At 40.9% G+C, this 24,642-nt stretch overlaps 1 protein-coding gene across 1 annotated transcript in view; it reads left to right on the plus strand.

Moving 5' to 3' along the window:
- Positions 1-4,291: 4,291 nt before the first annotated feature.
- GALM (galactose mutarotase) overlaps positions 4,292-24,642 on the plus strand; it is a 41,604-nt gene continuing 21,253 nt past the window's right edge. Inside the window, exons 1-5 of the mRNA XM_063443621.1 lie at positions 4,292-4,374; positions 7,141-7,340; positions 10,836-10,990; positions 13,018-13,224; positions 19,282-19,363. Of these exons, the coding sequence (XP_063299691.1) occupies positions 7,151-7,340; positions 10,836-10,990; positions 13,018-13,224; positions 19,282-19,363 (634 nt within the window). The 5' untranslated portion in view covers positions 4,292-4,374; positions 7,141-7,150. The remainder of the gene's footprint in view (positions 4,375-7,140; positions 7,341-10,835; positions 10,991-13,017; positions 13,225-19,281; positions 19,364-24,642) is intronic.

A 24,642-nucleotide genomic window follows, 5' to 3' on the forward strand; every position in this document is an offset into this window, starting at 1 on the left:
TTACATTAAGGTAACGTTGATACTAGATCATGGTGTTGTTAAACTAGCCTGTTTTATGATAAAATAAGGGGAAATGAGAACAAGCTTAAAGGAACCCTATATGGTCAGGAGCACAAACATGTAATCCTGACCCTGTAGTGTGCTCCTGTATTCTCTGCCAGAAGTGTTAAAAGACTTTGCCCAGGCACAGCAAGTTTGACTTGATGGAGTCAGATTGTGGCCTTTGGGGTAGACTCAGGTCTTGCATGTTTGATGAAGGAGCAGGCGCCATTTTTATTACTCCATGCAGAAGATGCACCACCGGCTTGCAGCCTAGAGCTCAAGGTACAGACAGTGTAGACAGCCCCAGACATCCAGTGAGGACAGGGATATCCTTTGCTGTTCTGGGGGGCAGTGAGAGCACATTAAGAACAGATATAGAGTCCGTGAGGAGATAAATTGCCTCTCCCTAGCTCTGTCCCCATCAGGCCACAACTTCTCCGACAGGGTATCAGTGTGATCACTCAAGAGCCCCTGAATTAGATAGAGCCCTTGACGGAGTGTAGGAGTTGCTTGACCAGGGTTATTACCCCAAAATTGATCTGATTCACAGGAACTCGAACTCAACATGTCACCACTGCTTTAAAGCTAGGCTCCGCACCCATTTAAGGGTGTAATCAATCATACACAAAGGATATCACATAGATTTTATCCTGAGAAGAGTCAGGTAAATTTGTCTGCAGGTGATGACACCATTTCATAGCTGTCAATATATTATCCTCCATTGCCTTTTTCCCAAATCTAAGTTCATAAGCTGCTTGTTTTGAGATGTCAAAGAATATGTCTAAAAAGATCAAATATATTCATAAATTGGAGAGCTCTTGCTCCCTGCAGTGAAAAAAAAATATTTTTCAATTAGAATTCCATACAAGATAGCAGGCCTCCTTATACCTTCAGAAGAAAAGCTCACATCACAAGAGCAATCTCAGTTTCAAGGGTTGCATGTAAAGCTTCTACATGCTAACAATACCTCAGTTTGGATATAGGAAAGCCTCAAGATTTTATAATTTCGGTAAAAGTGTCCTGTGTACGGTTAATTCCAAATAAATATATTTGGTTTACTGCATAAAATTCAGTCAACTAGTGGTCTTTTATTAAACAATTTCTTCTAACGTACTCATTACTTACTATAATTTTCTTTTCCTGCCCATTTTTCACAGAAACATCACCAATAACCTCCTTTGCTGAAGGTCTTATGGACACCTTATTATGAAACAGGAGAGCCGTAGGAGGGAACGGCTGACATGTATACCTGCTTCTATAATTATTTTTAATATTCTATTGATTAATTTCCTGTACTGTTGGAAAGTTGAGGGCTAACAAAGGGTGATGCTGCCACTGAAAATAGCCAGAAAAAAGTAAGTAATAAATAAATAAAATCGAACAGCCAGTACTGAGGATTTCAGCTGTTGGATTGATAGCTCTGATGATTCTAAATTCAATACTAATTTTAGCATTGAGAGTGGCTGCATGCAAAGTTACTTGTGATGGTGCTTTTAGTAACCCTTTACGTTTGTAAAGCACATTAAATAACAATGCTAAATAAGAAATGTTTAAAGGGGCGCTCCGCTGTTCAAATACAAATCTAAGGGGGGGCGGGGCCGGGCCGCCGAGCCAAGCGGTCGCAGGCAAGCACAGCTCCTGCACAAAATGCAAAATTTGCCCGAAAATCGGTACCTAACCTGCAAACAAATACCACCAACCTCGACCTGCAAAGCACACGGGCCACCGGAGCCGGGGAGAGGCTTGCTCGAGGAGTTCTAGTCCCCCGGAGGAGGGGTGCCCCGCAGCAATCAAAGGGTACCTGCCTGGCGGTAAGTGGAGTGGACGGCCGCCGCTCCACTATCCTGCCCTACGGAGCCCGGAGCACGCAGGGCGCATCGGCGGACCCGGCCCTGTCTCCCCCCCCATCGGACCGGGGGGGTGATCCCGGTCCAAGCTCTGGACTACTAGCGGAGGAGCTGGTGGAGCATCATGCAGGCCTCAGACACGTGGCTAAGATGGCGGAGGTCACAAGAGCGGTGATCATTTATAGCCGACTACAGAAACGACCTGGCGTGGTACGCAGGATCGCCTGAACCTCACGACCCACACTCTGAAACAGCATTAATGCCCAAAGAATAGCAGATGCAGAGCTTACGCTTACCAGTCCCACACACGTGCACCAACATGCAGCCTAGGCCCGCGCACAAGATGGCGGAGACCCGCGGGATGACCTGCAGTCACCATCAGCGCCGGCACCCGAGACATTCTCAGGTACAGACACAGACACCCGGGGCAGAGAGCCTAACAGATACCGCTCACGGATACTTCGCTGCTGAGAGGTCCGCACGCGTCTCATCTGAGCTGGGTGCTCATCGGGAGGAACCCCCCCCCCACAGCCTGCCATATACCCAGGGAGAAGCTAGGGGCCCGGCGGAACCCTGGGCCCACGGTCCTGACGACGGGTCCAATGGCACACAGGCGCGAGTGCCCATCAAGGCCTCAGGCAGAGGACGAGCGGCCCTCAAAAGCAACATAGCCAACACAGAGACTCAGATCAGCGGTTTAACGTCGGCGAAAGCAAGCGGGACTCTGGGTCTAGACCTGGCCCTCTGCCACTGGACATGATGAGGACTAGCCCGAGTGGCAGACCACTGGTGGTATTTGCCCCTTCTCATAACATCAACAGACTACCTTGTACCTGGTTTAGTATTTTGCAGATTATGTCCCTCCAGCTCTTTATATTTTATTTTTATTATTATTTTATTCGATTGCTGGTAATCATTTCTCATGTTTGTGTCTCTCTTAGCACCTAGTCATAGTTTACGCCTAGTTACATAGCAATACTGAGATAAATGTACCTTGATTGAATAGTGATGGGTTAGGCATTATAGACTCTCTACTTCTCTGCCTATTCTGATTTAAACTGTGAGCCTCCTGTCTACTCAGGTGAAACCAACTGTATGACCTCTAATATTTTAGCATGTTCCCAACTGGATCTTCTGATCCATAGCCTGTATTATCGCTCACTGATCGATACTTCCAACTTTTAACCTAATGCTCCACCGCTGTTACTTTAAACTATGAACCTCTCGTATAAGCATTTACAGCTAACTGTAGGACCTCTAATAGGTTAGCATGTTACCTACCGGACCTTGTGATCCTTAGCCTGTATTTTCTAACTAAGGTTTTAACGACAAAAAACTAAAAAATTGAGGCACTGTAATTCAGGAAATGTCATTTACTCTTGCTGTATTGACCCTATACTGTAATTCATTTGACCGTTTCCTCCAATTTCTCTTCTGTATCCCATCTTATTTGCCTCTAATAAAAGAAAGATTGACAAATACAAATCTAAAGGAATTCATATAACTACTGTTTAGTAGACATGTCCCCTAATGAAAACATGCATGCGTTTAAGTATGCATTTTTTTTTTATTAAGGATATATCTAAAACCAACCTGCATACGCTGTAGATCTCTTGTCTGAAGCCTTTGCAAGCCCTCCCTTTCTAACCCCACCCAGACCTTCTGTGTCTGTCCAATCACAGACTTCCCAGAGAAGCTCAATAAAAAGTCTTTGCAAGGCTCTGGCCAATTGCTGCCTCTTGAGTTTAGTTCTACTGGTCTACTAAGCTAAACTATGAGGAACTAACAGGACTAGTTGTCTGGTCAGGCTCATTTATAAAAGTACCAATATCTATTGAAATATACACTTTTTGTGAAATAAAAAAAAGAAGACACACTATTCACACATTGAGCACTTCAGCAAGCCAAAGTACTTTAGAGGCAATGAGTGTCCTTTTAATAATAATAATAATAATACACACAGAGGGCTTTTATAATAATGTCCATCTCCTTTTAAAACAATAACAATTTGTATGAATAAATATGAATCTGGAGGATTATGGTTGCACAAATACAAAACAAAAATGTCCGAATTGCTCTGGTCCTATGGTAAAAAAATACCTTATTCGTGAAGGGATTGATGCTTCATGTTATGCAATGGTTGTGTTTTGTTTTGACACTCTTATTACTGATATATGAACGTGAACCTCTGTCATGCTTTTTTAAGCAGTGATATTTGTCCTCATCTATTTATATATGCACCTCTCTGTAAATAAATAATCTTTACTGTAAAAAAAAAAAAAAAGTATATGGTTACTATTGAAGGGAGGATCGAGTACTGTATAGAAAACAGTTTGCACTATTTGTATGAAAACTCAATAAAGTTTTCTCTTTCAAGGAGGTGTGTCCCCTTGCAGCTGGATCCTGGCTGCTCATTGAGGAAGAGCTGATACAGTGTTACAACAGCCTTCTTAGTTCCTGCTTTTAGTGTCCACTGGATTACAGGGTAAGTGTTCCCCCTTGTTGCTGATAACAGGTGAGGTATTGCACTACTAAAAAAAAATCAGCAGCATCACTGAGAGTTTGGTACAATGTTTTTGCATTAGATTACCACTTGATTCAGCTAATAATTTTACTTGTGTCCCCCCCCCCCCCCCTTTACAGCAGTCAGCTGATTGTTGTCATGGTTACTAAATCTGACGTGCTATGCCTAATTGTGACAGATTCTGCATGTGTTATTGGACACATCACTTACTGATACTTATTGGGGGGCAGAACATGCTAATTGCCACACTCCAGTATGCACTACTCAAATTCTGCAGGTGGAAAATTTAGTAATCACGAACTAGGAATTCTGCAGTATATGGGTTCTACACACTTTAGGGCAGAACTTTCTGTGTGCTGCCTATCACCATGTAAATGTAATGTACATCCAGGACATTCTTATTGGATCTGGCAAACGTATTAACGCCCTTGCCGTGGGTCTATATCTAAATGCAATATTGGTGTAATTTAACAAACCTATATAAACGTATATACTAGTAGAAAGATCAGCAAAGTGCATATCAACCTGGTGCATAGCAGTATGGCCATCATTGGGTCAAATGCACAGTCCTATCAAGGAAAACATGTGGCATTCTGGGAACAAGTCCTAAATAAAGAGTAATCACCACGGAAACTCACATTGTCCTGTAATACTCATCGTAAGGTTTCCAATAATGTCATGTTGCCCTGCAGAATGTAGAGTTGCTGCTTAAAAGGAAAACAAAAAACATTTTACTTACCTTGTTCCTTGGCCCTCTGCCTCCTCTGTGAGGGTTTAATCCAGTGCTTGGGGTCTTTATGTGCATGCATGGCCTTCGCCATCCACACATTCAAACTTTCCCAATGCTTTCCTGTGGGGCTTCTGCGTCACGACCGACCAGCTTTTCAGTAAAGTTTGCTAGATGACAAATAGTTTGGATTTTTTTTTTAAATCGTGACCCAGATTTAAAGCCTTTGGGTGGGTCCGGATTTAAATAATTCTGTCTGGATTTCAACAATCTGGAGGGATTCGGTCTGGCTAAAATCCAGACCAAATTCACGGTCCTTATTTGCAACATATGGACATGTTGAATAGTGTGAACAATGCCCGGATCTTGCAGTCTATTTAGACATAAAGGGATACCCTCCCTTGCTCCCCCCCCTACCCAGTAAATAAAGGGTCAAAAACCTGATCCCAGCGCTGAAGAACAACGCTCTGCCCCCTCCGATGTCCTGGAATGAGCGGGCACTAATGCGCATGTGAGGCAAGTGCCGCGCGTGCATTAAACCTCCCCATAGGAAAGCAATGAATTAATGCTTTCCTATGGGGAACAATCTGATGCTGGAGGTCCTCATGCAGAGCGTGAGGACGTCCAGCGCCAGATACCGGACCAAAGGTCCGTTACAATGTAGGAAGCGCCTCCTGTGGCTGTCGGGGAGACAGCCACTGGAGGAAGTCTTAGTGCTGCAATATAAACATTGCAGTTTCTCTGGAACTGCAATGTTTAACTTTGCAGCACTAAGTGCAATAGGGACACTGCACCCAGGCCACTTCAATGAGCTATAGTGTCCCTTTAAGTCAAAGACTCTGTTAGTGTTAAATTTCTCATTTAACATTGAATGGTTGCAGAGCATCAGAGACTCCAAGCATTATAGCCACTTCAATTAAATTGTTATTGTGCCTATAGTATCCTTTTAAGTTAAGAAATACAGTGACTAACCAAAAAGGGAGAATTGTTTGTACACTCACTGCCATAACGTTAGACATTGCTCACAGTATAGATAATTGCTGGCTACTCTGGGAAACTGTAAATGTACATGTTATTTACAAAGGATGAGCTAATGAAAGAAGTGATTATAGACTGGCTATGCTACAATACTAATGCTATTAGACCCTTACGGCTGAATCCATAAGAGCTATTAACTAAACCTAATATGTCGATATATATATATTCATGTATAGTGGTCTATACCTATAAAATTCTCTTTAGAGCAGTCAAGCATTGAAACCATTAATAAATTACTATTTAAAGAGCACATGTTATATGTAAGGCAGTAAACCTTAGGAACCCCCTCCACACTAGCGATCTCAGAATATCAGGCCATACCATTTGGCAGCCTTAAAGACCCAGGTAAGTGTCAAATCATTTGAAAATTGTTTTGCTACTTACCATGGGATTAAGCCACGGGACTCCTGGCACCATAACCACTACATCATACTGTAACGGTTTAGGTGCTAGAGTCCCCCTTTAAATTTATACTATCAATTTTTCCATGGAAGTGCAGAATGCAAATAAAAAGAATATGTCTGTTGGTTCATGCATCCATCTGTCCATCCTCCTCGTCTCTTTAACCCGGTAGCTTGGTTAAGGAGGATTTCCTGTGGAGCAGGAAGAAAGAGGTATCTCAAGGTTTCTGAGAGGGTTTCTACGTCGTCAGTTGGGTAAAGGAATATCAGAAATCTGTTGTGCTAGTAATAATTGTAATGACTACTTTTCACTAGCAGCAGGAGTTTTACTGTAATGAATTGGAGTATACAAGATACCCATCAGTGGGGACGAAGAAGTAGTTGAGTGGCTTGCAATAGACTTTTATTGTTTGGATTCCATATTTTTTGTTTGGGAATAACTGCAATGTGGTTAAAGATATTCCTTCTGCTGATAAGCTGCTTGCTACACATTGACTAGTAGACACTAGGAAGATTTATTATGCCGGTGCTCATTTCTTTAACCCGTTCTTACTCATGCAGGGACTCTACAATGACCTTGGTGAGCAGAGAAGTTTTCGGCACTTTGCCTGATGGTGGAGGCACAGTGGAAAAGTTCCATCTTGAATCAGACTTCTTAAGAGCAGATGTCATATCATATGGATGCATACTAACTCGCCTAGAAACTAAAGACAGTCATGGAAATTTCTCCGATATCATTCTTGGATTTGATGATTTAGAAGGTGGGTTACTGTACTTTATTTAATGTTCTGCAATGTTTTTTATTTAATGTCAAATGGACAAAGAGGAACACTTTAATTTTAGGCTTTTGACTGGGGTGGGGGGATGTAGCTAGAAGCAGCGCTGTTTTGGGAAATTTTAGTTGACTTACTAATAGCTATTTTTGTAGCTAAAATGTAGTTTAGAACTAGAACAATGTCTCTTATTTACACATTTCTAAAACACATTTATAGTAGTTTAAAGACACACTACTGGGAGTATTATTGCTGTGGCGCTCTATTATACACTCAGACGCTCCTAGAAAATTGGGACAAAATGAGAGAAAAGATGGACAGAGGGATTTTGACCCAAATAGGGACTGTCCCTCCTAGATAGGGACACTTGGAAGGTATGAGTGAAGATTCACCCAGCCTCTAGAATGAAATCTGTGAGGAAGTGCATGTTGTGCATAGATCTGATGTTTTCCTACACACCATTAACCATCAGCTTCTCAAAAATAACCAATAACACTGCTCAAGTTGATGAACCCTATCCCAATCACAGAGTGTTAGTGTAAGGGTCTCTTGGATGAGAAGATCACTGAATCTGCCTCTGTTTCCAAAACAATTGTAATGGATGGCCTGTGGACTGGGTATGGACACGTTCACTGAGAACCTTATTACACGCACAGTATCTATTGATATTTTTTAACAATGACTCCTGTCATTATTTATTATAATTTGCTTTATATTTAAGGACACACTCCAATCATCATAATGACTACGGTGTGCTGTAATGATTATGGTTGCAACAGTGCCCTGGTGTCATTCATTTTAAATAGTCAAAACTTTGTTTAGAATATTTTGACTTCTTGTATCCACCAGGTGCTTCTTCCCACCTCCACTACAGCAACAGGAGAGATAATTGCTCTCTGTCTAAACTAAGCTTGCCTCAGCAGAGCAAATGGCATCTCCTAAGCAAGAGCTTCTGGCTGTCCTGTAACTGTAGTGTTTATGGTGTTTGAAGTGATCATTTAATAGAAAAACAATGCTAATGTGGAATACTACAAAGGGATATCTCAGTATATTCAGACATACATAACATTTGTATTATTTATAAAGAACAAACCCAACACTCCGAGCAGTAAAATCAAACAAAAAAAAACTAGTCCACATGCCCCTTGTCCAAATTAACAAAAATAAGCTGCTACAATTTAGATTTGTTTATTTATTTAAAGGATCACTATAGGGTCAGGAACACAAACGTGTATTCCTGACCCTATAGTGTTAACACTATCATCTAGCCCCCTGGTTTCCTCATGCCTCCATAAATATAGCAAAATCTTACTGTATTCAAGCCTGAAGCTGTAACTCTCCATGCTGTTAGACTCAGAAAAACAAGCAGTCTGCTGACATCATCAGAAGTGGTAGCCTGATTCAATCACAGTGCTTCTCCATAGTATTGGCTGAGACTGACAAAGAGGCAGATCAGGGGCAAAGCCAGCATGATTCAATTCAAACACAGCCCTGGCCAATCAGCATCTCCTCATAGATATGAATTGAATCAATTAATCTCTATGAGGAAAGTTCAGTGTCTGCATGCAGAGGGAGGAGATACTGAATGTTTGGATGCATTTTAGGCAGCCATGACCCAGGAAGGATCTCTAACAGCCATCTAAGGAGTGGCCAGTGGAGTTATCACTAGACTGTAATGTAAACACTGCATTTTCTCTGAAAAGACAGTCTTTACAGCAAAAAGCCTGAAGGTAATGATTCTACTCACCAGAACAAATTCAATAAGCTGTAGTTGTTCTGGTGACTATAGTGTCCCTTTAATAATGGTTGGGTAGTCTGTTCGGATATAGAATAATCACCATAATATGTTGTTCAGAGTGTAAAATATAAGTCAAAGCATTCAGTCTTTCACTAAAGTGTACATAACAGATACGCTGCTTTGTTTTACAATATATAAATCCTACAGACCGTTACTGTAAATATATCTTCTAAACGTGTTTAAAAATAATACACTACATATCCACAATTCGCTAATGCGTGTGTGTACATATTTATATATGAATGTTGAGCCATAGTGGTTGGCTAGCTTGTGACGTAGTATTGGTCATGACATTCTATTTTTATAAAAAAAACAAAAAAAAACATCAGACTGTGGCAGGAAATACTAAGTGACCATGAGAGAGAGGCAAAACTATGAAAATGAATGCTAGTGTACTAAAGAGACTGAGGGAGAAAGAAAAATCACAATTTCTGAGAATAAATTAGACATGGCAGAGAGAGATTTTGGAAACCAAGTAAAGAATATACCCAGGGGCTGAATGTGTAGGCTTAGAGGATACAGAGTTAAAACGATAATGCAAGCACCAATTATCACTGCAGCTCGCTGTAGTGATTATGAAAGGAATTCAACATCAAAATAACATTCTTATTCCTGTCCATTTCTTTTATAACAATCTCATACTATAGAAATCGGCTTCATTTGATTGCATGAGTTGTGCTGTTCGGAACACAAACTCGGCATTGTTACTATAGTGGTTATGGTACTTGAAGTGTCTCTTTAATAAAGGTGAATAGACAGAAAAGAATGGCATGGACACTGATAGACATGTTTTATCTAAATCCAAAATATGCACTGTGATATGTAAGACAACCAGGACAGAGATTCTGTCTGAATACGCCTTTTTCACTAAAGTGAGAATTCAAACTGAATTCCAAGAGAATTTCAGATTTAAGGCCAGAGTAGCTGACTTAGAGATTTTTCACAGTTCGGCTATTTTGACCTTAAATTTGAAATTCACTTTTAACCTTGAATAACCCTGTATGAGTGAGATTTGGTGGAATATTCACCAGTACCTGAGTTTATGTAGTTTGAGAAAATGTGTGGTCCCCAGGAGTAGTATTGCGGATTACACATCCTCTAAGCCTCCACATCATGGGCCGTTGCTACTGAATAGAGTGTGTATACAAGCTCAGCTTTAGGTAAGTTAGGCAGACCTGAGTTTTTTTTTTGTTTTTTTTTTATGTGGTTCTGACTAGCAGAATTACAGTCTAGGTTTTTATATGGTCTGTATTGGTCATGTAATAGTCCAAATTTGTTAGAAATCCAAGATTGGTTGCTATCTGAGAATTGGTAGGTTGGGTACTTGAGTGCAGTGACCCCATACTCGCCCATTACAGCACAGAGAGGCAATAAATACCAGTACATGCCAGTAGGGTATATACTTTGAAAGAATCCCATTGTACAGCGCTATGGAATTTGCTGGCGCTGTATAAATTATAAAATAATAATACAAAGGCATATGGAGGCTCTACACACAAAGGAAACCAATAAAGTCAATCCCTAGAAAGCAGGAGACAAACTTACAAAATTCACATCTGCCAATTCTCTGCAGGAAATAACTTTCCAATTTTAAACACAAGTAATGGGTACTTAGCACATGTCTACCATAGTAGGATCGTGTCCACTTTAAGTTTATTAAGTTGTTCTAAAAACTTTGTTACCAGGTTATTTGAACAAACACCCCTATTTTGGAGCAGTGGTTGGACGTGTGGCAAACCGTATTGCCAATGGCAAGTTTTCAGTGGATGGAAAAGATTATCAGCTAGCCATCAATAATCGGCCAAACAGCATCCATGGCGGACTCAAAGGGTTTGATAAGGTAAATAGAAGTAATTCCCTCCTACGTGGGGTGTGGGTGCAATCTTTCTTCAATATGGAAACATCTCATTTCAGCCATGGTTTCTAAAACAGGAAATGATTAATGTCAACCCTGTTGAATCAAATGAATGACATAAAGACGTGGACCCATTTAAAGTGATATTCTAAGTATTAAAACAACTTAATGAAGCAATTTTGGTGTATAGACCATTTGCCTCTTGTTTAACTGCTCAACTCTCTACCAACAAAGAGTTATATTACTGTATTTGCAGTCCTAGTCACACCTACCCATGTACATTTAATGCCTTTTACATTTTGTTATAAAGTACTGGAGAAAAAAAAAGGTTAATTTAAGTATTTTTTTTTGTTTTTTTTTGTGTGGAATGTGTGTGGCTATGCGGTGGAATCTCGGTAAAAATAAATTTAGTAGGCCGAGATTACCACGTGGCATGTGTACGTGCATATACTGGTGTATCGGTCGGTTGGTTGCACGTGGCAAAGATACGATCAGTAGTGTACGGAGCATGTGCGAGCATACCGGATGTAGTATTCCCCTCCTCCATTGTGCTGGGCAAGCCATGCGGTCAAACAGGAAGTTAGTTCTTGTTCGATTGATTGGGTAAGAGAATGTGTGGGTGGAGCTTATTATGGGAGGAGTTACATGCCTATATAAGGAGCCTACACTATTGTCCGGAGCTCAGATCTTGTTGTATTTTGGTGACATTAGTCCCTCTGAGTCCCGATCGGTGAACCGAATAAAGAATCTCTTCCTTCCTGAAGAAACCTGTGTCCATCTCTCTGTGCTTGGCTTCCGTCAGTTTCTCCAGTATCAGCTATAGATTTCAGATTTTACAAAACAGTCACAGTGTCCTTTTGGTCATTCTTTTTATGTTTGATTAAGACAGTTTTGTGTTTTGTTTTGTCACCTCCCCCACACACACTGACAGGATTTAGGACAGTGATGGCTAACCTTGACACCATAAATTGTTTCTGGAGTACATTTCCCATGAAGCTCAGCTAGCTTTTAGAGTCTAAAAGCTAGCTGAGCATCATGGGAAATATAGTCCAGAAACAAAAAAATAATGGAAACAAAAAAAAAATCACTTCAAAAATTACAACACAAAAAAGACAGGGTGCTATTTGTTAGGCACGGTGTTGGGTCCTGAAACAGGAGTGTCGTTATTGAGTACAATTATCCAATGCTCAAACTAGGTAGGGGTACAACCGCCTCCCGAAAATCACCAAAGGTTGCACTGCAGGTGGTACAAAAAAGGACACTACACCAGCCCCTGCCAATATAGGAGCTGACACCTTGTTTTCATTGACCTAGCTGCACAAAGTGCTCAAGCCCTTCCCCTTAGCGGGTCTGTGCAGGAACCGAGAACTTACTTTTTGACATCTCCAGCATCTCCTCCAAATGGTCAGGTGTAGGTAGTGTAATAGGGATAACCCTTGAGTAGCTATCAGCCCAGCTGGGCTCCATTTAAAAGACACCACTTCCTGTAAAGTTATAAATAAAAAATAAAAAAACACCACTTAGATTAGCAGATTTGCCCAGTATCGGTGTCTGAGGCCTCTCTCGGTGCTGACTTTTACTACTCTCTAGATGGTATCTAGCTTGACAAAGACCCTCGTGTTGAAACGTTGCAGCTGTGGTTCCAATAAAGGGCCTGTCTTGAACCAAGGAGTGCCTGGAGCTCTTTCATTTTACTCTAAGGGCCAGAATTTGGCATAAATCCATAGAGCTTAGTATCATATGGCTTCTGCTTGTACTGCTCGAGGCACACGTGAGTTTTACCCATTCTAGATTAGTGTTGCTAATAAAGTTGGCCACTTAGTATAGAAGAATTGGGGGTGTGGGAGGGGATCTTGCTGTCGGTCATACCTATTATTGATATATTTAATTATTGAGGAGGACTTTATGCATTGACTGTTTTCATGATGTAGGATGGAATAACAAGAATTGCTACATGTTTGCTTATGCATTTGTTTGGGGGAAAATTACATATATCAAATATTAAATTTCAGGTGCTCTGGATTCCTGAGGTGATTCAGAATGGTGTGCGTTTCTCTTATACTAGTGCAGATGGTGAAGAGGGATACCCTGGAGAATTAAAAGTCTGGGTGACGTATGTGGTCCATGGCTGTAAATTAACAATTAATTACAAAGCTCACAGCAGCAAGGCCACTCCCATCAATCTGACCAATCACTCCTACTTCAACTTAGCAGGACAGGTAAGAACTGCTTGATATTCTGACTTTGCTAGTTTAAAGTAATGTAATAGCTTTTAAGTTTATTTATTTCTTTAAATTCTTTATTTTTGTCTCAGGACATGTATGTACGTAGTGGGCATTGGATAGCATTCCCTTCATCCCCCATAAAATCATAACTTACCCCTTCAAATAACGACAGACAACTTCTTGGAGAAAACAGGCCACAGCATTTATTAACACAACCAAATACTGTATAACTCCTTTAACATATAACGAAATAATAAATATCATAAATTAACATAAACAATTTGCATATAGTCATACAGTAACCAAAGAAACCGTCCTTGACAATTTAACTTCCCCAAGGCTCTCACCTCCCCCCCCTCGGCATAATAAAAACATCTTCCTTTTCAGGGCTCCCCACCAACTCAGTGGGGCCCAACCATAATGCTCCCCACTGGTCAACTTACAACCCAGTGGGGACACGTCCAACCTGGTACCTCCTCCAGGTTCACCATAAGAGACAGGGGGAGAATGAGACCCGGCCATTATCCCCCATTTTCATCTAATCTACCAAACCATCCCTTATTTGGCAAGGACACACCCCCGCCTCGCTGTGACAACCCACCGGGCCCAAAGCAGCAAAGGGAGGGTGGGCGGGAAACTTGTTGCTGGCCCGGCTCCTAAGTGGCACTGGGGTCAGTCTGATCTGTCACCACCCACTTCCTCACATCTCACACTCCCACATGTAGCATATAGCCAATCTCGCATCATCCATCCCACACTCATACATGTGCCCCTGTCCGCTAAACTGCGCACTCTCCCTGGGCCCTTAGTTCTGATGTAAAACATTTCATGACAACATCATGTGTATAAACAATTGGTGTTACATGACAAACAGGTCAACTGACACACTTAAGCCATAAATGGAGTTTTTATTTTAGTGTTATGAGGGTGCTAAAGGTTGGTCTGGGATCCCTCCCGCCTGGGTTTAGAGAATTTTGGGAGATGTGTCAAATATATCAGGTGAGCTATAGGCTGGGAGGTTGGGGGCACTAGTAATAGAAAAAAAATTGTAGTCAGATGACCTTAGTCCACTGGGCTACTTTTCGGCGTAGTTGAGGCAATTAGACTGTGAACGTAAATTGTAAAAAAGTACCACTTCACCCTGGGAGGGGGGGAGGAGTTGGGCCCGGCATGTGTATAGCTGATGAATAAACAACAAAAGTAACAAAATATACACCAAAATGGGGAATCTGTTGCGGGGTCCCAGATACAGGGTGGTGCGTGGTCCCGTCGGAGTTAGAGTCCTGCTGTAGACCCAGGATGGGTACAAGATCTCTTGCGCCCTGCATGTCATGGATGGTAAACGAGGAGTTGCCATGATGTACCAGCAACATTACGTGTGAGGCCCCTTTTACCTGTAGTTAACGTTATGCGAGCGGAGGAGAGATGTGAAGGGCTGGATAGAGTGTCACCAAGCCAGTGTGGACCCAGACAGATCTGCATAGAACGATAGCGACATGTTCTCGAATAGATAAGGTGAGTGATTTCATGTTGCGTTCATCACAGCTGTTTTATCCCTGTTACTTAGGAAGCACACTAGAATATCTCTTGGTGACGTGCTCGGAGCCTTGGCATGTCTCGGTAGACAGAACATCCCCTCCGGGGTCACCTCTTCTGTGTGCTTGGGGGATAGGAGGGATATCAGGAGTTGCCTTACAATGTGCGGTATTTCAGCCTCTACTATCTCCTCAGTGGTCCCCCTGATCTTAATATTCAGGTTTCTTCTAACGCTGCAAACCGCTGATCATATTTAATATTCTGCTGCTGCAGGTCGTCTGCTGCAGGTGCTTTGTATGCTGTGCGTTTTGGTGAGTCTTGCTCCAAGGCGCTCATGCAGCCTGTCAGGCCCTGTAGGTCTTTGCAGATTTGGGCCATGTCAGCCTGTATGGCAAGATGTACCCCAGCCAGCAGTTCTTTCATGATCGCCGTGGTAACTGGAGGTGAGTCTGACTCTCGGAGAGTCGGGAGAGGGAACTGTGAGGTGGGTGGGGGTTCCATCCCTATTCTTGGTGTAAAATCGTCTGAGATGTCGGTGCGGTTATCTGCAAAGGCGGCCATGTTTGGGCCCATGACGCTGTGTGCTTGTCTCCAGAGGTCGCTGATGTTCATGCTCTGCCGTGGCTTGTTGGGTTTGGGCTTTTTTATCTTTCGACCCATCTTGCCGACAGCAGCCTGGAGATCGTTTGGTATCTGGTATGTGGGGTTTGGGCTTTGTAAGAGGGGCAAAAGTGGCTATTTCGTACGGAGCTCTGTCGGCATGCGGCCATTTAGTTCAGTAGCTTTGCTCAGCCCCCCGTAATGTAATGGCTTTTAATATTATTGAAATGGTAAAATATGCCTCACAGTGATTTAAATGGATGCTGACTTTAAATATTTTATTTTATTTCATGGAACAAACATACTAAGCTTATGTTAAAAGTTAACCTGCCATGATAAAATTCTTCAGAAATCGATACCTAGATGTTTTTATTTATTTTTATATTTTTAACTAGACTTGTTTTACATATATTGTATAAATGTAAACCGTACTTAGAATCATGGTTTGTGCATCCTGTAAATACTGTCACAATGTTGATTGGCTTGCGCTGCAAAGTTGATTTGGTTTAAAGGGTTTCTCCAACCAAAAACAAGTGTTTTCATATAACACTAGTTTTGGTTAGAGTAACCCTTGCTGTCCCCCCCTCCCTCCCACTTCTCGATTTAAAACCAAAACAAAAAAAACAAACACATTTTAGAAATAATGCTAAAACTCACCTTGATCCAGCACTGAGTCCATGTTCTCCCTGCAGCCCTGTCCTCCATGTTTGACGTTCTCCTCCTCACCAGTTGGAGGTCAGGGAGAGTGGTTGAGGGGATGATATAGGTGGCACGTGATATGGTGAAGGAGATTAGTGCTGCCATTGGCTGTGCGTGCTGGTGTCAGACACCAAATTTGCACAGTATTCACATTAGCCAACCCAGAACTCTTTTTTTTTTTTTTCTTTCTCATATAGAAAAATGCCACAAATCCTCCAGGCACCATGACCACCTCAAATCAGTGAAGTGGTCAGGGTGCTTGGGGTAACGATTTCAAGGTCATAAAGCAGCTGACTTTTATTGATTGCAAAGTTTATGTCTTAAGCACTAGAAGTTAATTAAAATTTAGTCTTGGGCTCGATTCTCCTTCATAGAGGAGGGTCATAGAGTAAATTAACCTTATGTTCCCATACAGGTGTATAGTTATGTGATTGGGCGTTGGAACATTGCAATAAGCTCTTTTTAAGTTTTTAATATGTTTTCCTATCAAAGCTATACGGGAATATTCTGGATGAGAAAAGTAAATTTTTTGTTAATATGGTTTCCCACAACATCAGCTATTGCATTCTATAAGAATCTGAGAGACTTGCAAACCACACTTGCCTTCAGTCATACCTTCCTTCCCCCGCATTACCGCTCAGACTCGAGTGGTTTTAAAAGTAGTCAGAGCAATAAAGCTTTTTATTCTTTTTATGCTAAATTTCATACTACTTCAAAGACAGAAAGTCCCCTTATTACTAGTGTGGTTGTTAAGTAAGGTTTTTGAATATTTCAAATTTATGAATTGAAGGAAAGTTGTGTCTCCAAAAGCATGATTACCAATAATGGCTTAACTCAACCAGTGGATGTAAATTGATTTACTTTTTTTTTTTTTTACATTTTTATTAATGAAAATCATCTTTACTGTAAAATAAAAATTACTAACTGCGTGAACTTTCTCTTTCTCATAATGTACAGTATTTAATCTTCATATTGTCCATATGTAATCAATTGAAGATCTACCCGCAGTCTCCACAAACAAACTTCTTAAGAAAATACTTCTTACTCTATGGTTTGATCTATTTAATGCAAAAACAAAGATCACGTAACATTATGGTTTAAACTGGAATTAGCTAAAATCCATTAAATCGGCTCTGTCACAAATTTGTTTTCTCCATCTCCCCAGCGCCGTTATCTTTGTGTTCCTAAGATGGTGGCAGCAGGGAGGTCAATTTTTTTTAAGCCTTCTTTGAGCATGCTTGTGGCCCAAGGCTTCCAATGGACCTGTGTTGAGTCTCACGAGAGTCAACACAGAGTGCTAATTATGCACTGCTCTCAAATCACAAAGGCTGTGAAGCTTGGCTAAAGCATCACCCTTGGTCAACTGTGTCAACCTGAAGTTGTACTAACGAAAAATAGTTTCTTAAGTAAAACGTTTAAAAATAAACTTTGTTTAATGAAAACAAACCAAAACAATGGAGCATCATTGTTTGGGATATGCCTAAGGGGGAATAATGTGACAGAACTGCATTTGGATAATGAAAGAGGGACAAGTTCTGCCTAATGTCTTGCGGTGAACACATTGGTGTAGTATGAATATTGTGAATTGGTTGCTGCACAAATTTAAGGATTAATCACAAAGCAGTGAAATGCCTTAAATTGAAATGCACTTGAAATAAAAAAAATTTAATAAAATAAAAACCCCTTTTCTTTGGACATGCTGAAAAACTAGTGCATGTTGAATAGTAACTTTCTTTTACTACAGTTTGATTTGTGACACTGATATCATTTGCTTGACACTTATTTTTACTGATATATTTACTAAGAATTCCACTTAAAGCACCATCAATTCCATATGTGATAGCCATTGTCTGAAATCACACGTTACCCTAGGCTTTAGTAACCTATTCTCAGTTTAGCTTTTTTAAAATTCTAGGGTGTCATCTCAACAAATGATTGGTTATTTGAAGCCTTAATTGTAGAATATTGTTCATGTAAAGTGTCCAAAATTGTCAAAGCTAGTGGTTTGGTCCTAACGGTTAATTTATGTTTGGACTGCATCACCAACATCTCAGTGTGGTTTCTTAAAAAGAAACATTTTAATGCAGAAATGCCACTTGTGAGATTCTTTCACAAAAAGTTACCTATATGTTATTGCTATTTATTGAATTATCAATAGTTTAAGGACCAATATAGTGCCAGGAAAACAAACTTGTTTTCCTGGCACTATAGTGTTAATGGGTCCCCCCCCCCCACCCTCAGGGTCCCACTCCCACCGGGCTGAAGGGGGAGGAAGGGGGTTAAACACTCACCTTTCTCCAGCGCCGGGCTCCCTCTGCGCTGTGGACTCTCCTCCTCCTTTGACCGTCATTAAGCTGAAGTGGTCTTGGTGCCTATCGTGGTCCTTTCATTTTTTAAAAATTATTATTTAAATATCCTGCTACTCATGGCATTTAAATAAAATAATCCGGGCAGTACCTTGCGCATGTAACATATAGCGCTAGTTACTGAAAGAATGCCCAAGCGTACATGAGCTTGTCCAGGATTTCCCTGTGGGTGCATCAAGTGTGGGAGTCGAGAAATCTCTAAGAACACAGAAGTGCAATGGAACAAAGCGGGTTTATTACTTACCTCCACTCCATTATTTTCTCCTGTTAGAGCTTCAGTAGCATTTAGTCAGGTGAACGAATGAAGAACTGTCACTTCCAGAGAAGCCACAAATGTGGAATCACACATAAAGTAAGCTCCTATTTCAAAATAATTCCACAATTTTTGATGTGTAAATGTTGCTTTTTTTAATGTAGCACTTGCAAAATCTAATTGATGGAGGAGTTTTATTATGGAGATTGCAACCATTCTCACACATGGTATTGTATCTATCATTAAGAAATAATGTAAGAGAAAATACATATTTATTGCTGTTGACCTTTTTCTGATACCCTCCCCACCCCAAGCACTCCTTCATCAGTATTCCATCGTATAGAAGAGGCTTACTAAGCATTGTGGGGTTCTAGTACTCGTCTACAACCACCACAGCTGAATTCCGTTAGGAGAAGTACCCTCCACTCTGATGACCGTACCGCAAACTGCATAGGTCAGGGTTTGATGGAAAAGTACCTCTTTTACTATTTTGTAAAACATTTTTTCCAACATCCTCTTTGGTTAGGCAGCATGAAAACATTACTGAGATGTGAAGGGCAGCATTTATTCATTTGTGTATTGTTCTACGTTACATAGGGCTCTGGTGTAATATATGACCATCGGGTTACTATTGATGCTGACCATTATTTGCCTGTAGATGACACTATGATACCCACAGGTAAGTGCACTTTTACTTTGTTAATAAGAAATTAACTAATTAACCAATTTGAGGTGTATATGGTAGGATTATCTCTAAATTATGAATGGATTTTCTTTGTCACTTTATTTTACATGAAATAATAAATAAGTTTAAACATGCAGAGTAATATTTAAATGTGTGTACCAGGTTATTATTAGGCTGTGCCATGTAATTCTTTCAAACCTGGCGATAGGCACATGTCTATAATGTTGCCCATCTTTTATCTATGTACATATACAACATATAGGGTGTACATGTACAGGAAGTAAAAGTGTACTACGTGAGCTAGTGCCTGCTGTGAAGCTGATTGCAGATAGCAATGGCAGTTTTAGGGGTAATGTACACAATTTATTGATTCACATAGGAAATGTTAATCTAGGTCTCCATTAATATTCCGTGAATGCAATAATAAAGTGACACTAGGCACTCACGGCAGAACAACGTCCTTATCAAATATATTCACACAGTTCAGTCCTAACAGCCCTGAGTGTGCTGCTTTTAATTCACAACTTGGCTATACGGAGGGTCCCTTTAAATGTTTAAAAATAAAAACTAATTTCTTCATGTGTGATAGCCAATACATCTCATTATAGTCTAACTCAGCGGTTCCCAAACTGTGTGCCGCGGCGCCCTGGGGCGCTGCGATGTTCACACAGGCGTGCCGCGGAATGTTTCTGCTCAACAGGGACCCAGCCGAGTGCCGCGGTCCTTTAAGACCGCAACTGGGACCCTGTAATGTCGGCCGGCTGGGAGGAAGTGACAGCCTGTCACTTCCTCCCAATATCCTGCAGGGAGACAGCACGGGAGGAGGCAGCCGCAGCGTGAGGGGAGAGGAGCACGAAGAGCTCCAGATCTCTTCACTCCTCCCAGCAGCAGGACCAGGACTCCAAGCCACCGTCCTGGAAACACAAGGTAAGCTAACAGAAGGGTGGCTGGAGATATATATATATATATATTAAAAAAACGTGTGTGTGTGTGTGTGTGTATGAGTGTATCACAATTACTGTGTGACCCAACACGCAGAACTATATTAACACAAACAACGTATACCGGACCTTGGAATGGCCGGACTTAGCGTAAAAAGAGAATGGTCAAAGAACAAGCACCGGTCGGGGAATTAGAATAAGACAATATGAATTACTAGACAAGGGTCAGGATACCAGAAGAAGGGAAAGTCAAAAACAATAGCTAAAGTCAATAACCAGAAAAATATACCAAGAACGCGCTCTCTGACAACCAACAAGTGGAAACCACGACAGGGCACTGAGAAAAGGCATTACAGGGTTTAAATATGCCTCTAAGTGCTGTGATTGATTAGTACATGTCCTTTGACCCCAAAACGTACGTGTGCGTCGATAATGTGACATCACACGCACGCCGGCGCCCTCTTTAATGTGGGCAGTGTGCCCTTTATCAGGAAGAACCGGACCGCAGTGACCGGCATCCCTTAGAACGCCGCACCAGCCGGGACCCGTCTTCTTGGAGGATCAGGTGGCACTCAGGTAAGTTAATTTGCGTCGATACAGACCCCCTGCGCCGTGACAGAGTGTGAGTGTGTGTATTAGTGTGTGTGTGTGTGTGTGAGTGCTTGTGTGTCTGTGTGTGCGCACACAGCTGTGTATTTTTGTCAGGGTGTGTGTGTTTATGTCAGGGTGTGTATCTGTGTCGTGGTGTGGGCATGTATTAATGTTTGTGTGTGTGAGGGTGCATGTGTGTATATGTCGATATGTATCTGTGTGTGTGTGTGTGTCGGTGTCTATATGGATTTGTGTGTATGTGTCAGTGTATTTATATGCATCTGTGTGTTAATGTGCATGAATATCTGTGTAAGTATGTATGTATGTATGTGGTAGTGTATGTGCATACATCCAATCAGTCAAACACCCGCACAACATACAAGCACACTCCTGCAATCTAACACAAATATTACATACATACACACCCCTGCATTCAAACTAAAAAAAAAAAAAAACACACCCCTTCAATGAAACACAAATACTTCCATATTTAAAAGTGAACATTATATTCAGACACACCCCTGCAATCAAACGCAAACATTACAAACAAACAAACCCCTGTATTAAAACACAAATGTATACAAGCACCCCTTCAAACACCAACACTGTACATTACACTATAGCGCCAGTAAATGCTGCAGCGCTGTACAGATATACAACCTAGACATTTTGACTTGGGGTGTCTTGGAAAAATACTGAAATATTAAGCACGCCTTGAACCTAAAAAGTTTGGGAACCAGTGGTCTAATTTGCTTCAAAAATAATGTGGAATTTGAATGTTCTTATTGGCTCTGTCACTTTACCATCCAGTAAGTAGGTGATACAGAAGTTTTATAAATTAAACTAAACATCTGTACATTCTACCTGCCACATTGGAACATAGGAAAGTCAACGGACTCTTTTAATATGTATACATTATATCATACTAAAGATGCATGGTAAGTGCATTTTGAATTGCTGCCAGTTATAAATTAGGCTCTGCGGTTATATACTGGAGTATGATTGCCATCTATTTCCTTTTTATATTACTTTCAAACTATTACACATGATGAATCACAAAGTCATTGATGCATTGCCTAGCATGTAGCAGATTTCTCTAGCGATATCTGCAGACACAAACCTACCGTGCGCTTTGCAGGAAGCAACTGTACATAACAATGTTTGTTTTTTTTCCGTTCAAGTAACTGATTCATGCAGGCGTTTGTACATTCGGGGTTTAATTTGTTAATCGGTGTAAGTTAGCTTCAGTTTCTACTGCCTAACCTCCTTTTGAAGAGGTTCTACATCTAGAGCTAACTTGACCACATTATTTTAATTGACTTCCCGTCTTCCAGTTTGCAAACCCTATTAGTGACCCAGAATTGCAGGTGTCATTATCTTTCAAGAGGTAAATAACTGCAATACAATACAATTTCACATCAAAATGCATAGGCTTATCCACATTAACGGTATGCACTCTCTGATCACAGGTGCAATGTTGGTTATACAGAAAGCTGAATAGATTTTTATAACATTTCTGAACCTCTGCAGTGGCAGTGATATTTGAGATCCAAGTTTTTTCTGTAAACTGTTAATTATTTAAAAAAAAAAAAAAATTATATGCATTTTTTTTTCATGCCGATGTTATTACTCATAAAAGTTGGAATTTCTAACCTTAAAAAGGCATTTTAAGCATCCAAGCACCATAACCACTAGAGCTCATTTAGCGTATTTCATATAAATTGGCCTTATTGAAATTGCATCCCATTTGTTCAGTGCACACTGACAGCTACTGATTAAAGAAAAGAAAAATAAAAGTCCTGAGAACAGCATGTGAAGTCAGCAGCCAACCAGGATGTTTGATTTTCTGTGCAGCTTCAAAGATTTGACAGAGCAGAAAAGCGAGAAATTCGTTATTTGCATTTTGCAACCCTAATGATGTTGAGTGTCTGCAATACCCGAGGGAAGCAAACAATGGCTATACACTTTTTATTTGCTTTGATCGTGTTACTAAGAAGTGCAACCTGCATCTTGCAACTTACTTGCCGTATCAGTATAAGAACAATTAATCAGTAGAATATAAAATATCGGTGCCTTTATCTTTCCCAAGAATTGTGTTTGGATGTTATAGAAACATAGAAACATAGAATGTGACGGCAGATAAGAACCATTCGGCCCATCTAGTCTGCCCAGTTTTCTAAATACTTTCATTAGTCCCTGGCATTATCTTATAGTTAGGATAGCCTTATGCCTATCCCACGCATGCTTAAACTCCTTTACTATTTATATATGTAGAATGTGTGAACAAGTCTTATAATTACCCCACTCCTAGACATAATAATTTCCTCATGATGGAGCTTGATCTAAAGTATTCTCTTTTATGGTTGATGAAGAAAATATACGTATTCACTAGAGCCCATTAACAAATACTAGGTGGATTGTGTCCCATCTAGGCATTTGTATTCAGTGGATCCTAAAACATTTCCAGATGATATCTACAAGGTGGTCAATTATGTGGTGGGTAATGCTCCCAATAAGCACCCTCCTGTCACTTGCCGTGATGCCAGTGGTTAGTGTTGAAACCGTAGAAGTCAACTCTAGAACCGTCTATTCTTGAAATGTGTAGGTGCCTCGCTAGGCTCAGCAAACGAGAGCACCCATGGAGTGGGTTTTCTTTCATTTCCCATATCAGATCAGTCGTCTCACATACCGGCACACCTACTGGTGCCACTCATCTAGTAACACTTTGCAAACATCCTACACCAGCAAATCCACCCATCTCTCTTTTTTTCTTCTTCTCAAAATGAGGCATGTGTACTGGAAATTCTGAAATCTTCCTCCCACTTCCTCATGCTTGTGTCTTATTGCATGAGTTCCACGTCTGCTAGCCACCATAATTCAGTGTTAGCAAGTGTGGCGTGTGCTAATAAGTTTCTTAATAACCAGCTTGTGGCAAAAATAGAAAACTGTATCGAAGGCAAGTCGGCTAATCTGTACCTAAAACCGACTTTAGTAAAAGTTTAGTTTTTTTTTTTTATAGCCCTGAAAAGAGCTTTTCGTTTTTTGAAGAGACTGTTCCTCTTTGGGATCCAAATCCCTTGGTCCCGCATGATTACAATGTTGTGATTTTTCTAGGAGTCCAGAATTGGTGTATTGACCGGGGGGCATGATTTAGGTTGATGTGAGTAGTGGAAGCATGGAATGGTTATCCATTAAAGCTCATATGATTGATTTCAGTGTGGTAAGGGTTATATTTGGTTGTGTTGAGCTATAAGAATAAGCCCCTAGTTGTTGGTCACAGGAAAACGGTTGTAAATGAAGGCCTATTTTACTATGTTGAGTGTAAAGAAAATCCGGTAGAGGCATTTAATACGACTGTCTAGTTCCAGGTCTGTATCTGTCAGGATTGTGTGTAGACAGATCTTAGAATGTGACAATAAGCAAGGTGAAGTACTGATAAGAATGAGGCATAGGCAATGGGTCAGTTCAAGCAGCTGGTTTGTAGATGGAATTCAGGCAGGAAGGTCTAATAACAGGGAATCAATAATGAGAGCAGGAGAATGAGGCACATTTAGCAAGGAGAGGAAGCACAGTAGAACTGAGCATGGATGACCGGGGGAATTTATAGGGAGGAGAGTATATACCCCCCTCCGTCACTGGCACTTTCCCAAACATGTCCCCCACCCTTCTCCTTTAAGATACACTCAGATGCAGGCACATGCCTAAGAAGCCAGGGTGCCAAGTGGAATGAGCACATATCCC

The sequence above is a fragment of the Pelobates fuscus genome, chromosome 2 (genome assembly GCF_036172605.1).
Source record: "Pelobates fuscus isolate aPelFus1 chromosome 2, aPelFus1.pri, whole genome shotgun sequence".
Taxonomy (NCBI): Eukaryota; Metazoa; Chordata; class Amphibia; order Anura; family Pelobatidae; genus Pelobates; species Pelobates fuscus.